Here is a 14,718-nt window from a genome sequence, read left to right on the forward strand (position 1 = left end):
AACAGTTTCATTTCTCTGTCAGTAGGTGGAATATCTGGTTCTGTATTTATTTGTTCAGCTGTTTTCCTCCTGAACAAGCTACTGAAGGAGCAGCAGAATTTACTAAGTTGTTGTCTCGTTGTTTTTCCAACCAGTAGACAGGACTACTGCCTACTCCACCCTAATTTTACATTTTTTATTATTTCTTTTTATGATTTAACTCTATTTTTATTCCTTTCCATCTGAGCAGCTTTCTAGGTGAAGAAACAGATCATGGAGCATGATGCTGCCACCACCACATGTCACTGTGGAGGATGGGAAGCATTATATTTCTGAACATATTTGTGTTTTGCTGAAATGTTTATGACTGCGATGGACCAGCGACCTTTCCAGGTTGACCTTGAGTAGAAGTACAGCTATCCTTACTCGGGTCCAAAAGAATTATATTTACAATAAAGAACATTATAAAAGAAAACAACAAAATAAAAACCAAAAGCAGAGATATTAGAATGTAGAAATTATTCTTTCTACGTTCTACACAGATACACATATATTTGTTTCTTTACAATATTATATCACACATATTTACTTATACATGGATATTATATTTACATAGCTGTTAAATAAAATAAAAGGTGAATTATGAAGGTAAATAGAAAATTCCACTTAATCTACAATTAATATTTGAAATTAAAAATAGGCATGAGTGAAGTAGAAGTAATCAGGGGCCATTATAGCAAATATGGCAACTACAGCTGTGAAATTTTAAATTGCATTTTTTCTAAAAGCTACATTTTAAACATTCTGCTGGTTAAAGCAGACAGTGGGACGGATGCAAATGGATTAGCTGCTCTGTTTAGACAAAACTGAGGAAAGGAAAGTTTTATATCTGGGGTTGACTTGTCAGACAAAATAACAACAATCTGAAGCTCAGTTACTGTAGGTTTTTAAATTCAGAAATGCTACAATGAGCCACACACTGTACAGTGTAAAAAATGAGAAAAAAATGTAAAATAATTTCAGAAAGGCACTTTTTTTGTCCAGAGGAAAAAGAAGGACCTTGTTATCTTGACAGGTTGCTGTTGTCTCTACACAGTGATCTTTGGATTTGGTTTTTCTTTTATTTTCTTCAGAATGAAAATTGAACATGAAGAGGAATATGATCACAACTTTACATCCAATAGGTTCATATCATTATTTTCCACTATTTCTTGAGCGAGGCACAGAACATGACAATGCTACCAACGCTATCCCACAAATAGTGAAGAACAAGACAATGATTGTTTCTTCACTTACGTTCCCTGAAACAGAAGCAGAAAGACAGAGTGAGAAACAAAGAAAAATCCACCTCATCCAAGTATGACAGATAAATACTAATTTCTGACAAAAATAATTTAATTAGCATATCTTACATATCAGGAACTTGGTGACTTTGTTGCTGCGGGTTCTGACAGTGCAGCTGTAGATCCAGTCAGATCCTCGGTCTGAAACCATCAGAGAGCTGCTGATGTTATAAAGCTGATCCTCGGTCCAGTTGACTGTAGATGTGTATTTTAAAATGGTTGTGAATGGAGGGATGGTGGACCAGGTGAGTTCTGGTTTAGGGTAGATCCCGTCTGAGCTGCAGATGATCCTGTTTTCTACCTGCAGGATGTTTACTTCAGAGACCGGAGCTGCAAACAAACCCAACGAACAACAACGTCAGACCATTTTAACCAGTAACAAAGAAAAATCCTAAAGATATTTTACAGTCTACAACAGACATAAACTGAAGATAACACTTTCTCTCAGTTTTTCCTGAAAACGGTTTGAAAAGTGTCAAAAATTCTGTCGGTTCTGGAAATTTGCAGGTCAGAAACTTGAAGTTGGAGTTTTTTAAGCACATGGAGGACCATCGTCCTTGGAGCAGTTTCAGGCCGACTGCTGGATAAGAGTTGAAACATCTTAAGAAAAAACTGAGCAAAAGTCCAGCTGCCCTTAATTTAAGCCTGTTGTAGTAGATAACAACCTGTTGGCATATTTTACCTTCTACATTTAGGTAGACATTTAATTCTTTTCTTCCATTATTGGTGCTGGCATAGCATTTGTATTTTCCTTCATCCTGAACTTTCACTCCTGTCAGCAGCAGCGATGCATCTCCTCTAGAGAGCTGATCTCTGAAAAGTGACGTCCTGCCTCTGAAGTTTGGGTTCTGGTTGTTCACTTGGTTTTCATTACTGTTGTAGGAGTGTGCATGAGGGTCTCCATCTGTCATGTGAATCCAGTGGACGATGGAAACAGAGTCCATGTGAAACATGCAGGGTAAAATGCAGCTCTGATTGTGCACACAGGTCACTTCAGTATCTGTGATGATGAAAGGAGGAAAGTTAAGGTTGGTGGTTCTTTGGTCATATTGTGTGAGGCATCAAGACAGTCGGGGAGAGAACCTTCCTAACTTTTCATCCATTATCTTCCACTTATCTGGGTTTAGGTATAATGGAAAATCTTAAAACATGCTCTTCACTGTTCTTTTGCTTTATATTATCTGTATAGTCTATGATAAGATTGGTCAGCTGCTCTCACAGTGTCATATAAAAGCAGGAGGTAAATTCTGGATGCTTGAGGCAATTTAAGTGTTACTTTCCTCTCTTTGAGAACTAATCAGGGTGAAAACTGACCTCTTTAGCATTAAACACAAACCCCCTTTTCCTTAGCCAGACCATCTGTGTTGGGCTACACAGAATCCTTGGTGCATGACAATCAAATCTTCACACCTGTAGTTCAATCAAGCCTCTCTTCTCGTTGGGAAACACCCACAAAAACCTGCTGCTATAAGATTTGCTGACCAAAACCTATAAAAGCAGCTAGAATCAAATATTATCCAGAGCAGACTCAATAGACTCACTGATTCTGCATATTTGTTCTCACCTTGCAAGGCTTTCATAAATTTCTCACTTCTTCTCATCCAGATTCTTGTTAATGTAATTTTTTTTCATGACAGTCTTGGCGAACAGGATTTTACATTTGGCCGCCGGGAATTCGATGGCGAAAGATTTTCCCTCTAACATATTCTGGATCTTCCTCAGGATATCAAGACTAAAGTCTCCCACATACGTCATTTCCATCCATCCATTTAGGAGTTTTTATCCACGTGACAATGGCTATACTTCCAACAAAACCACAACATATGCAAAAACCATCTAAACAGATTCCCTCAGCACTTTGGCTTCAACATAGAAATTCTGTCCAGAAAGGTTGTGATCAGAATCGGTGACAAAGGGAAACCTTGACAAAGTCCAACTCTCACCACAAACGGTCTAACTTATACCAGCAGTACAGACTAATCTTTGACACCAAACATGCAGGTACCAAAAAGCCCAAATCAAGGGACCTAGCATTCCTGATGAACCGCCACAGAAATCCCCAAGGAAACTGTTGAACACCTTCACAAAATACACTTTTCATCTTAAAAAATGAGCCTGCTGTGTGTGTGTGTGTTGTTGATCCAGTATTTCTATAAATAAAAATAATTAATGCAAATACAATTGGGTTCAGAAACAGTTAAGTAAATTATCTTACATGGACAAATCCTCAGCAAGACGTTAGAAATGATCGTCTCCTTCTCATTTTGGACTTCACATGTGTAAATCCCCTCATGTGCTGAAGATAAGTCCTGCAGTGTGAGATCACCAGAGTCTGAGACCTTCTTCACATGTTTCCTCCACGCAGCATCGTAGGAGGCGCCACTTTCCGTCTGCAGCAGGATGACCTGGCTGTGGTTGAACTTCCACATGAAGCTTGACAGAAACATGTTGGAGGAGATGCATGGGATTGTATCTGGATTTTTAACATCAATGGAAACTAAAACGATAAAACACAAAACAAACTTAACATTATCATTAGAAGGGCATAAAACAGAAAATATATTTAAGTGTTTTTGTGTATTTTTTTTGCTTAGAACCTTTTCAAACAGAGCAGTCTGCACATGCTGTTAGCGCCACCTATAGTTTGGACCGTTCAAACGTCATCCCAAAGAGTGTTTAATCACTGATAGTCTGATAAGGTGAACGTGTCTTTTTTATTTATATTTTCTTTACTTTTCTTGCCAATAGGTTATATGAAATAACCCTAAAATGTTTCTAAATGTCCTGTTATTTAAAGATAACTGTGTAGCTAAATGTGGTTGAAGCCCAAAGCCATTTTATTTATTTATTTATTTTTTTTTTTTTTTTCTGCTCCTGCAGTCAGCAGACCGCTGTGGTTAATAAACGTTAACATTGTTATTTACATTTTTGGATGTGAAATAAATTGTTTATTAGATTATTTTTGGTCCAGTTAAATATTTCAGCAAATCTGAAGAGCTTTTTATTTATTTGATCATTCAGTTGTTTATTTATCTATTTATTTATTGTCAAATGATGCAAATCTTATTTTTTATCGATGCTCTCTGCACACTGCATCTTACTTGGTTTGTTGACAATCATTTTGATCTTGCTGCTGATTGTGCTGACGGTGCAGCTGTAGATCAGATCAGAGTCTCTGTCTGAAAGTCTCAGAGTGCTGCTGATGTTGTAAAGCTGCTGCTCAGTGCACTTGGTAGCAGATGTGTATTTTAAAGCCGTGTTGGATGGAGGCTCAGTGGACCAGGTGAGTTCAGGTTGAGGGTAGATCCACTCTGAGCTGCAGGTGATCCTGTTTCCATCCTGAGAGACGCTGACTGTAGAGACTGGAACTGCAAAAAGAGTAAAAAGAAATCAGCGATGTCAAACCAACATGACTAGAAATAAAGAACGCTCCTAACAGAGATGTTTTACGATGTACTTTTAGATAGAAAATAGTTCCTTGTTTCCATGCTTGGTACATTTTTATAGCACTTGTATACCTGTGGCATAAAACCCCTGACAGCTGAGCTCCTTCCATCATTGGGACTCTCAAACCCCTCCACATTTTATGTCTTACAAGCAGCACTGAGGTAAAGTCTTTCATTGTTGCCACCCACAAATGTGTCTGAGATTTACAGCAAACCAAAATGAAGCCTTTCTTCATTTGTTTGTCAAATATGTTAATAAGTCAAGGGAAGGTGTTAAAAGAAGCATCAGACTGAAGTGGTGCAATCTGGGCTGCTGCTTACCTGGTTTTTTAAAAATCTGTGTGATCTTGTTGCTGCGCGTGCTGACAGTGCAGCTGTAGGTCAGATCAGATCCTCCGTCTGGAAATATCAGAGAGCTGCTGATGTTGTAAAGCTGCTGCTCAGTCCATTTGGAAGAAGTTGTGGATTTTAAAGCCGTGTTGGATGGAGGGACGGTGGACCAGGTGACTTTAGGCTGAGGGTAGATCCCATCTGAGCTGCAGATGATCCTGTTGTCTACATGAAGGAAGTTGACTACAGAGACTGGAGCTGCAAGCACAACCAGAAAAGAGCAAAGTCAAAGCAACCTGATTGGAAACAAAGAACAATCTTAAGAAAGAAATTTTACCATCTATTTTTAGGTAGACATATAACTCTTTCTTTCCATTCTCTGTGAAAACAAAGCATTTGTATTTTCCTTCATCCTGGACCTTCACTCCTGTCAGCAGCAGCGATGCATTTCCTCTGGAGAGCTGATCTCGGAAAAGCGATGTTCTGCCTCTAAACTCTGGGTTCTGGAAGGAAAGCTGATTTTGGTTGTTGTAGGAGTGTGCATGTGGCTCTCCGTCTGTCATGTGAATCCAGTGGACGATGGAAACAGAGTCCATGTGAAACATGCAGGGTAAAATGCAGCTCTGATTGTGCACACAGGTCACTTCAGTATCTGTGATGATGAAAGGATGAAAGTTAAGGTTGGTGGTTCTTTGGTCACAATCAAACTTTTGTTTGAGGCTTCATGACAGTTGAGGAGAGAACCTTCCTAAAACTCCTTCAGGACTCTTTCACTCCCACTTCAGGCTAATGGTTCTGCATTGAGGTGAGTCCAGCTACATCTGACCGGAACCTCTCACCCTCTCACACCAGCTCAGTTTCCCAGAGAAGGAAGCTGGATCTCAGTTTGAGATCCAGCTTCTGTAGCCGAGGATCAGACCGCCAACATCCCAGCCTTTGGTCACTGTCCGTCCCACATTAGAGCCTGACCCGGAGGCATTGTGTTTTACATTACAATCATTATCAGCTTGTTGTGTGTAACCCGGTCCAAACTAAAGGTGTTTGTAAGGAATTAAGTTCAAAGGAGTGATAGTTTAGAATGTGTTGCTTAAATATGCTAAAAATGTTATTAATCAGTGTTAACCAGAAACTGTATTTCAGGTTCTTTAAAAAGTAATTTTCACTGTATTTTATTTTGAAAGGCTCATGTTGCAAGAGGAAGTGGGGTAGATCAAAGGAACTTGACTGGTCCGTGGTTGGCTGAGGGTCAGGAGGAGAGGAGAGAGAAGAGGGGAGAGACAGGAAGAGAGAGTCAGAATCACGAAAAAGAGAGAAGACGTGACAGAATTTAGCGAACGGGTTTGTACATAATTCGGCTTTCAGCTCGACAGTCGGTGAAAGTATATCAACCCTACGCTCTGTTTTACCGCTGCTGTGAGTTCCAGACCGGAGCTCACTGAACACTATATGTAATGCTCGCTGAGGCATTTATTATTCGCTAACTCAGTGAATAGCCGTTGAGGACTGTTAGCTAACCCGGCTAACGGACAGTTCAGTTAAAGTTTCCGAAGTGGGAGCTTTATGGAGTAGCGCCTGGAGCAGCGAGCTACGCATGTGGAAAGAGTGGTGGAGTGGTTGGAGGACTGGGCTACGCTGGACGTCTCTGTTCCCGAATCCTGAGGACTACCGGACTGGTTGGGGCCTGAGGACATCTTGCTGGTTGGACTGAGGACGGGTGAGGTGTTGAAAGGGCTCGGGGTTTCACTCGGAGAGGGGCGCCAAGTTCCACGCTTCACAACAGGCCTGCAACGGGGTTTCTTTTTGTTTTGTTGGGACACTATTTTAGTTAAGTATTGACGGCTTAGGTGAACTTAGAACTGTGGGCCCACATTAATTAATATATTGTGTGAACTTAAAAGAGTGAAGTATTTCACAGTTTGTGCATTTGTTTATGTGTTTAATACATGTTTAATTCTCCTACAGGTGTACGTTTAATTTATTAAGAACTATACTTAGAGTGTGTTATTTCTGTTTAAGTCTACTATTTGGTGAGAAGGGAAAGAAATACAGGTATATTATTACTCTAAACTCAACATAAGTTTAAAACACGAGAGTGTACTAAAATTATTATTTATAACTTGATGAGTTTAATGAACTCAGGGGCCCTTACCCATGTTAAAACGGTGTAATTGGGCTACATAAAATGGAGGCACCGCTGGGATTCGTTGTTTGAGTTTATTGATATATTAGTTCAAAGTACTTTCCTGATCGTTATTTTTTAAAAAAAAAAAAATTAAGAGAAAATGGAGCAAACTGAGGTTATGGTGACTAAACTTAAGAACTGGTGTCTAGGGGAGGGCATAAATGAGAGCCATGCCTTGTTGACAAAAGTTCCTCAAAATACAGAAGTTGCACAAATAGAAGAGACATTGCAAACTATAAAGTGTCTTGGGCGTGTGCGTGTGAGGGGAAGAATGTTTGACGAATCAACAGATCAAATATTAGTGCTTTGTGAGTGCAGGGAAAAACTTACAAATGCAGACATACCAAATGAGGTGTTGACTTTAGATGAATCTACAGTATGGCCTATATTCATTGTGGCAGAATCTTCAAGTGCAGATGAAGATTTTAGTGTCAAACTAAATACTCTGTTACAAGCAGAAGGGAAGACTGCAGAGGATGTGCATGCTCTTCTAACTGGGTCAGAACCTGTACCCTCACCTACAGAGTCCCTCATTCGTGCTGTGAGTGATCTACTGGACAAAGCAGCTAAACCTGCAACAGAAGCTGGAGGTTTTCGCCGCCTGCGCACTTTCTCTGGCATACTACCTACTCCTGCAGGTGAGGAACAATTTGATCATTGGTTGGAGCAAGCTTACATGATGGTGGAAGTGAGTGAATGTTCGCCCAAAGAAAAACGAAGGAGAATAATGGAGAGCCTAAAAGGTCCTGCATTAGAAGTCATCAAGGCAGTTCGCCTTTCGGATCCAGATGTCAGTCCGGAAGAGTGTCTAGAAGCTCTTGACAGTGCATTTGGGATGGCAGAGTCAGGAGATGATTTATACTTTGCTTTCAGACTGATGCAGCAACAGTCTGGGGAAAAGCTGTCAGATTTCCTACGAAGACTAGAGCGCAGTTTGTCGAAAGTAGTTCAAAAAGATGGCCTTCCTGCCTCAAGCATGAACAAAGCTCGGATTGAACAGTTGCTTAAGGGCGCAGTGGGTTCAGACTTAATGCTAATTCAGCTCAGGTTGAGGGAGAGAAAAGGGAACCCTCCGACCTTTCTTGAACTATTGCGTGAAATTCGTGCTGAAGAGGAGTATGAAGCATCTAGAGCTAAATTGTCTCCATCAGTACGTGCAGTCCACCCAAAACCTCAGTTGGACCACAATCAGAGTGAAATTCAGAGTCTAAGAGCCGAGATAAAAGAGGTGAAGTCAATGTTCGCTGCGTTGTCTTCAAAATCCCTTCAAGATACGGCAGACAAGCAAGACAAATGTTCAACTGACAGAGAGAGACTTAAAGAACCAAGTCTGGATGCTGATGTTGTCGCTTTAAAGAAACAAGTTAAACAGCTGCAGCAAAAAGTCAAGTCGAGAGTGTCACATCAGGCTGAAACAACACCAGCTGTCATGGCAGTGCACACTCCAAATAGACATCCTGACATGGATGAACGTTTTTGCTATCGCTGTGGTGAAAGTGGACACATAGCAAGCAAATGCAGAAGTCCTGAAAATCAAAATAAAGTCATTCTGAGGCTAATCCAAGCACTCAAAAAAGCTAAAAGTTCAAATACTCAGCCTCATACTGATGAAAGTGTTGAGCAAAGTGCTACAGTGAGAAAGAGTGCAGTGGCTAACCTACAACCGGTCGGGCTCCCAGAAGGACTAATAGGACCACCGTCCCTGGAACCTTTAAAAATCAATGGACAGTTATGTAATGCCCTATTAGACAGTGGTTCCCGGGTTAGCATCATCTTTGAATCCTGGTACAGGAGGTACCTGTTTGACACACCCATTCACCCTGTCAGTAAACTGGACATATGGGGTCTGAGTGAGTCAAGCTACCCATATCTTGGCTATGTGATAGTAGATATGGAGTTTCCTAAGAAAGTGACTGGAGCTCCAGCTACTTTGTCAGTCCTAGCTCTGATTTGTCCAGATCCACCTGGTCCAGACCAAACCCCTGTCATCATTGGCACCAATGCAAAAGCCAATCTTCCAAAACGCTTGGCTCAGCTGTGTGAGGAAACATCTGAGGCGCAGGTTCAAACATTAGGAATTTGCGGGGTTTTGCCTGGAGATGCAGAAAGAAACTTGGATTTAAAAGAAGAAAACGAAGAGATCGGATGTGTAAAATGGGAGGGTCCTGGCGATCTGACATTTCCTGCTGGAAGTATATGTAAAGCATCTTGCAGCGTGGATGTGGAGAAGCCTCTCTCTGAAGACATCTTGGTAGTTGAGTCTTCAAACGTAAATCCACTTCCTGCTGGTGTACTGCTACAAGCCATGGTGATTCCAAGTAATGCTGTGGATGTGAACCAGCTGACGTTATTGTTCCAGAATGAATCTTTGAGAGACATAACAGTACCAGCTGGCACTGTTGTGGGATGTCTGTGCGTCACTGATGTTGTCACCACAGTTTCCAAACAAAACACTGTAAATTTAGGATTTGATGCAAGTCTGATAAATTTTGGAGAGTCACCGGTTCCAGAACAATGGAAGCAAAGACTTTGTCAGAAGCTATCTGAACGAGCATCTGTTTTTTCTCTGGATGAGCTGGATGTGGGACTCGCTAAAGAGGTGGAGCACACAATTAGGCTATCAGATCCCCGCCCATTTCGAGAGCGCTCCAGACGCATTGCTCCTGCAGATATTAATGATGTACGCTGTCATATACAGAAACTTCTAGCTGCAGGCATCATTAAAGAGTCTAAAAGCCCATATGCGTCTCCCATCGTCATTGTGAGGAAAAAGAATGGAGATGTACGGATGTGTGTTGATTATCGGACACTTAACAGTCGAACTGTGCCCGATCAATACACCACACCCCGTATTGATGAAGCTCTTGACTGCCTCTCTGGTAGTCAGTGGTTTTCAGTCTTAGATTTGAGGAGTGGCTATTATCAGATAGCTATGAAAGAAGAGGACAAAGAAAAAACAGCTTTTATTTGCCCTCTAGGATTTTATCAGTTTGAGAGGATGCCACAGGGTATCACCGGAGCCCCTGCAACTTTCCAACGTTTGATGGAGAAAGCAGTAGGTGACATGAACCTCCTCCAAGTACTTGTGTACCTTGATGACCTTATTATCTTTGGAAAGACTCTAGAAGAACATGAGGAGAGACTTCTAAAGGTTCTGGACAGACTTCAAGAAGTAGGGCTCAAGATTTCTCTGGATAAATGTCAGTTCTGTCAGACAAAGGTGAAATATGTAGGACACATAGTGTCTGCAGAAGGTGTCTCAGCTGATCCAGCAAAAATTGAAGCTGTCACTACCTGGCCGATGCCTACTAATCTGAAGACCCTGCGGTCATTTTTAGGATTTTGTGGGTACTACCGGAGGTTTATCCAGGGTTATTCTTCCATAGTTCGCCCATTGACTGACCTAACTAAAGGATATGGACCCACACAGAGTGGGAGGAAGTCCAAAAAGGGTGAAGCTAAGGCTTATTTGGATGAACGGGAGCCATTCCGGGAGAGGTGGGATCAAGCATGCACTGATGCATTTGAGGAAGTGAAACACTGCCTTACCAATGCCCCGGTCCTGGCTTTCGCTGACCCCAGCAAAGCTTATGTCTTACATGTAGACGCCAGTTTGAACGGACTAGGCGCTGTCCTTTACCAAGAGTATCCTGAGGGACTGCGACCAGTGGCATTTGCTAGCCGCAAACTAAGCTCGTCAGAAAAGAATTATGCCATTCATCAGTTGGAGTTTCTGTCTCTTAAGTGGGCGGTTGTGGAGAAATTCCATGATTATCTCTATGGAGCACGCTTCACTGTACGAACGGACAACAATCCCCTGACTTATGTCCTCACCTCAGCAAAGCTAAATGCTACTGGGCATCGTTGGCTGTCAGACTTATCAGCCTACGATTTTGACATAATCTACAGACGGGGAAAAAACAACATTGATGCCGATCTATTGTCACGGATGGATCCTGGGGAAGGGGATCTTGAGTGGCAAAGTATATCACAAGCGGGAGTAAAGTCGATATGTCAGAGAGTTGGCACCCATGATTTTCCTACAGATTCTCCTACTTATGCAGAACAGCTTGGAATCTCTCCCGAGTGCATCCCTGATGTGTATGCTTATCCTACACGATTGCAACTAAACTCACTAGAACAAATGTCAAGACAAGAACTTATTACAGCTCAAAGTGACGACTCTGTCATAGGACCAATCATCCAAGTGCTGAGCGATGGAAAATGGCCTGATGACCTCAAAGCTAATCCAGAGATGATGGCCATGAAGAGAGAGATTGGAAAGTTACACATGAAAAATGGACTGTTGTATCGTGTGAGTAAAACTCAGTCCTCACACAAAGCTCACCAACTGGTCCTGCCTGCCCAGTTCAGAGCAACTGTGCTGAAATCTCTTCATGATGATTTAGGCCATCTAGGAGTTGAAAGAACTACTGATTTGCTCAGAAGTAGATTTTTCTGGCCTAAAATGTCCACTGATGTTGAACAGTACATTAAAAACTGTGGAGAGTGTGTTTTGCGGAAAACTCCGTGTTCAAAAGTAGCACCTTTAAACCAAATGGTTAGCACTGGTCCATTGGATCTGGTTTGTATTGATTTCCTTTCCATGGAACCAGATTCCAAAGGCATCAGCAATGTGTTAGTCATCACAGACCATTTCACCAGATATGCTCAAGCTTTTCCTGCTAAAAATCAAAAGGCTCTCACAGTTGCTAAGATTTTAGTGGAGAAGTATTTTGTGCATTATGGACTTCCAACACGTATTCACTCCGATCAGGGAAGGGACTTTGAGTCTCGACTCATCAAGGAACTGTTGATGCTGTTGGGCATTAAAAATCTCGGACAACTCCGTATCACCCACAAGGTGATCCGCAGCCAGAGAGATTTAATAGGACTTTGCTATCCATGCTGGGAACGTTGAATCAGGAAAAGAAAAGACAGTGGAGCCAGCATGTTGTTCACTTAGTGCATGCTTATAATAGCACTAAATGTGATGCAACTGGATTTTCTCCATATTTCCTAATGTTTGGGCGAGAAGCAAAACTCCCAGTCGATATGTGCTTTGGGATGTCTTTCGGTGAAGATGGGGAACATCAGCATTCCGCTTATGTTGCAAAGTTAAAAGATAACTTGCAAAGAGCGTATGACATGGCAACTGAAGCAGCCAACAAACTACATCTGCGTAACAAAAAAGCATATGACAGGAGACTTGGGTTTCATCATCTGGAACTTGGTGACAAAGTTTTGATGAAAAACCTTGGACTGAAAGGGAAACATAAGCTTGAGAACCGCTGGTGTGATATTCCCTATGTTGTTGTGGAGAAGATGCCAAATCTGCCTGTGTATAAAGTGAAGCCACAGAATGGAAAAGGGAAGTTCAAAACTATGCATAGAGACAACCTTTTGCCCATAGGAGACTATGTGCGTCTGCCTATAGTGGATAATCTTCCAGAGGTTCACCAAAAGTTACCAACAAGAGCACGAAGAGGAACTAAGTCTAAGGGACACGACGGTGATCATTCAGTACAGGTGGCACCTGGGGAGTCCACCGAGTCATCTGACTTTGAGTGGGAGTTACCACATCGACCATACCGGACTTATCTGGAGGGAATACTCCAAAAACACAACAATAGACGTAAACCAAAAGGGCCTCAGGTTCATATTGCAATGGACGAGGAACCCTCACAAGAAGCAGACCATATTGTGGAGAGGTTAACCAGTGATGACACAGCATCTGAATCTGAACCTGAACCTGTCTCTAGTGAAGATGACAGGCCATGTCCAAGTAGTTCTGACAGATGGATGAGTCATGCACATTCCAGACCAAAACGTACCATTAAACCAGTCGTGAGACTTACTTATGATGAACCTGGCAAATCTAGTGATCGACCCCTCACTATTGTTCACAGGGGTGTTGTCATTAAAATACAGAGCTAAAATGTAGTTTAAACTGCCCTTCCCATTGTTCAGTTAGTCAGGTGTTAGTCTGTTGAGGACACCAGACATTTAGAGGGGGGAGGGTGTAACCCGGTCCAAACTAAAGGTGTTTGTAAGGAATTAAGTTCAAAGGAGTGATAGTTTAGAATGTGTTGCTTAAATATGCTAAAAATGTTATTAATCAGTGTTAACCAGAAACTGTATTTCAGGTTCTTTAAAAAGTAATTTTCACTGTATTTTATTTTGAAAGGCTCATGTTGCAAGAGGAAGTGGGGTAGATCAAAGGAACTTGACTGGTCCGTGGTTGGCTGAGGGTCAGGAGGAGAGGAGAGAGAAGAGGGGAGAGACAGGAAGAGAGAGTCAGAATCACAAAAAAGAGAGAAGACGTGACAGAATTTAGCGAACGGGTTTGTACATAATTCGGCTTTCAGCTCGACAGTCGGTGAAAGTATATCAACCCTACGCTCTGTTTTACCGCTGCTGTGAGTTCCAGACCGGAGCTCACTGAACACTATATGTAATGCTCGCTGAGGCATTTATTATTCGCTAACTCAGTGAATAGCCGTTGAGGACTGTTAGCTAACCCGGCTAACGGACAGTTCAGTTAAAGTTTCCGAAGTGGGAGCTTTATGGAGTAGCGCCTGGAGCAGCGAGCTACGCATGTGGAAAGAGTGGTGGAGTGGTTGGAGGACTGGGCTACGCTGGACGTCTCTGTTCCCGAATCCTGAGGACTACCGGACTGGTTGGGGCCTGAGGACATCTTGCTGGCTGGACTGAGGACGGGTGAGGTGTTGAAAGGGCTCGGGGTTTCACTCGGAGAGGGGCGCCAAGTTCCACGCTTCACAACAGGCCTGCAACGGGGTTTCTTTTTGTTTTGTTGGGACACTATTTTAGTTAAGTATTGCCGGCTTAGGTGAACTTAGAACTGTGGGCCCACATTAATTAATATATTGTGTGAACTTAAAAGAGTGAAGTATTTCACAGTTTGTGCATTTGTTTATGTGTTTAATACATGTTTAATTCTCCTACAGGTGTACGTTTAATTTATTAAGAACTATACTTAGAGTGTGTTATTTCTGTTTAAGTCTACTATTTGGTGAGAAGGGAAAGAAATACAGGTATATTATTACTCTAAACTCAACATAAGTTTAAAACACGAGAGTGTACTAAAATTATTATTTATAACTTGATGAGTTTAATGAACTCAGGGGCCCTTACCCATGTTAAAACGGTGTAATTGGGCTACATGTGTTAGAAATTTGTCTTTGAAGAAACTGCTTTAGTTTTCACCTTGTGGCCACAAACATGTTGGGTTAATGATGACTGAAGGTTTGAGGTTAAAATGGGTAAATTATGTAGATTTACTACAGTCAGTGATGGACTGTAGTCAAATATTTTCTGCTCTTATTAAACATCAGCTGTTCAGATTTGATGGATCAAATCAGAAATAATTTACATCCGATTTGTAGAAATTTCATTTTTTTTGTATTTTATATGGTTT

The 14,718-nt window shown here is 41.6% G+C and overlaps 2 protein-coding genes across 2 annotated transcripts; one reads left to right on the forward strand and one right to left on the reverse strand.

Moving 5' to 3' along the window:
- Positions 1-1,183: 1,183 nt before the first annotated feature.
- LOC102225242 (programmed cell death 1 ligand 1-like) lies at positions 1,184-2,275 on the reverse strand. Its single transcript, XM_023326824.1, has 4 exons — positions 2,005-2,275; positions 1,392-1,652; positions 1,276-1,280; positions 1,184-1,189 (listed from the first exon to the last, which is right to left on the reverse strand). Exons 1-4 carry the CDS (start codon positions 2,273-2,275, stop codon positions 1,184-1,186), a joined length of 543 nt encoding a protein of 180 aa, XP_023182592.1.
- A 5,466-nt stretch (positions 2,276-7,741) lies between these two features.
- Positions 7,742-10,641, forward strand: LOC111606246 (paraneoplastic antigen Ma1 homolog). The gene is made up of 2 exons (XM_023326572.1): positions 7,742-8,770; positions 10,501-10,641. Exons 1-2 carry the CDS (start codon positions 7,957-7,959, stop codon positions 10,545-10,547), a joined length of 861 nt encoding a protein of 286 aa, XP_023182340.1. The 5' UTR covers positions 7,742-7,956; the 3' UTR covers positions 10,548-10,641.
- Positions 10,642-14,718: the final 4,077 nt, after the last annotated feature.

The sequence above is a fragment of the Xiphophorus maculatus genome, chromosome 21 (genome assembly GCF_002775205.1).
Source record: "Xiphophorus maculatus strain JP 163 A chromosome 21, X_maculatus-5.0-male, whole genome shotgun sequence".
Taxonomy (NCBI): domain Eukaryota; kingdom Metazoa; phylum Chordata; class Actinopteri; order Cyprinodontiformes; family Poeciliidae; genus Xiphophorus; species Xiphophorus maculatus.

What these genes read in the sequence shown, in the direction of transcription:
- LOC102225242 (XM_023326824.1), bottom strand. Translation starts at nt 2,275, where the DNA reads ATGTTTCACATGGACTCTGTTTCCATCGTCCACTGGATTCACATGACA. An exon ending in TGTCTACCTAAATGTAGAAG is followed by an intron (nt 1,653 to 2,004) that starts GTAAAATATGCC and finishes GTTTGTTTGCAG; the next exon opens with CTCCGGTCTCTGAAGTAAAC.
- LOC111606246 (XM_023326572.1), top strand. Translation starts at nt 7,957, where the DNA reads ATGATGGTGGAAGTGAGTGAATGTTCGCCCAAAGAAAAACGAAGGAGA. An exon ending in ACGTTTTTGCTATCGCTGTG is followed by an intron (nt 8,771 to 10,500) that starts GTGAAAGTGGAC and finishes TGTCAGACAAAG; the next exon opens with GTGAAATATGTAGGACACAT.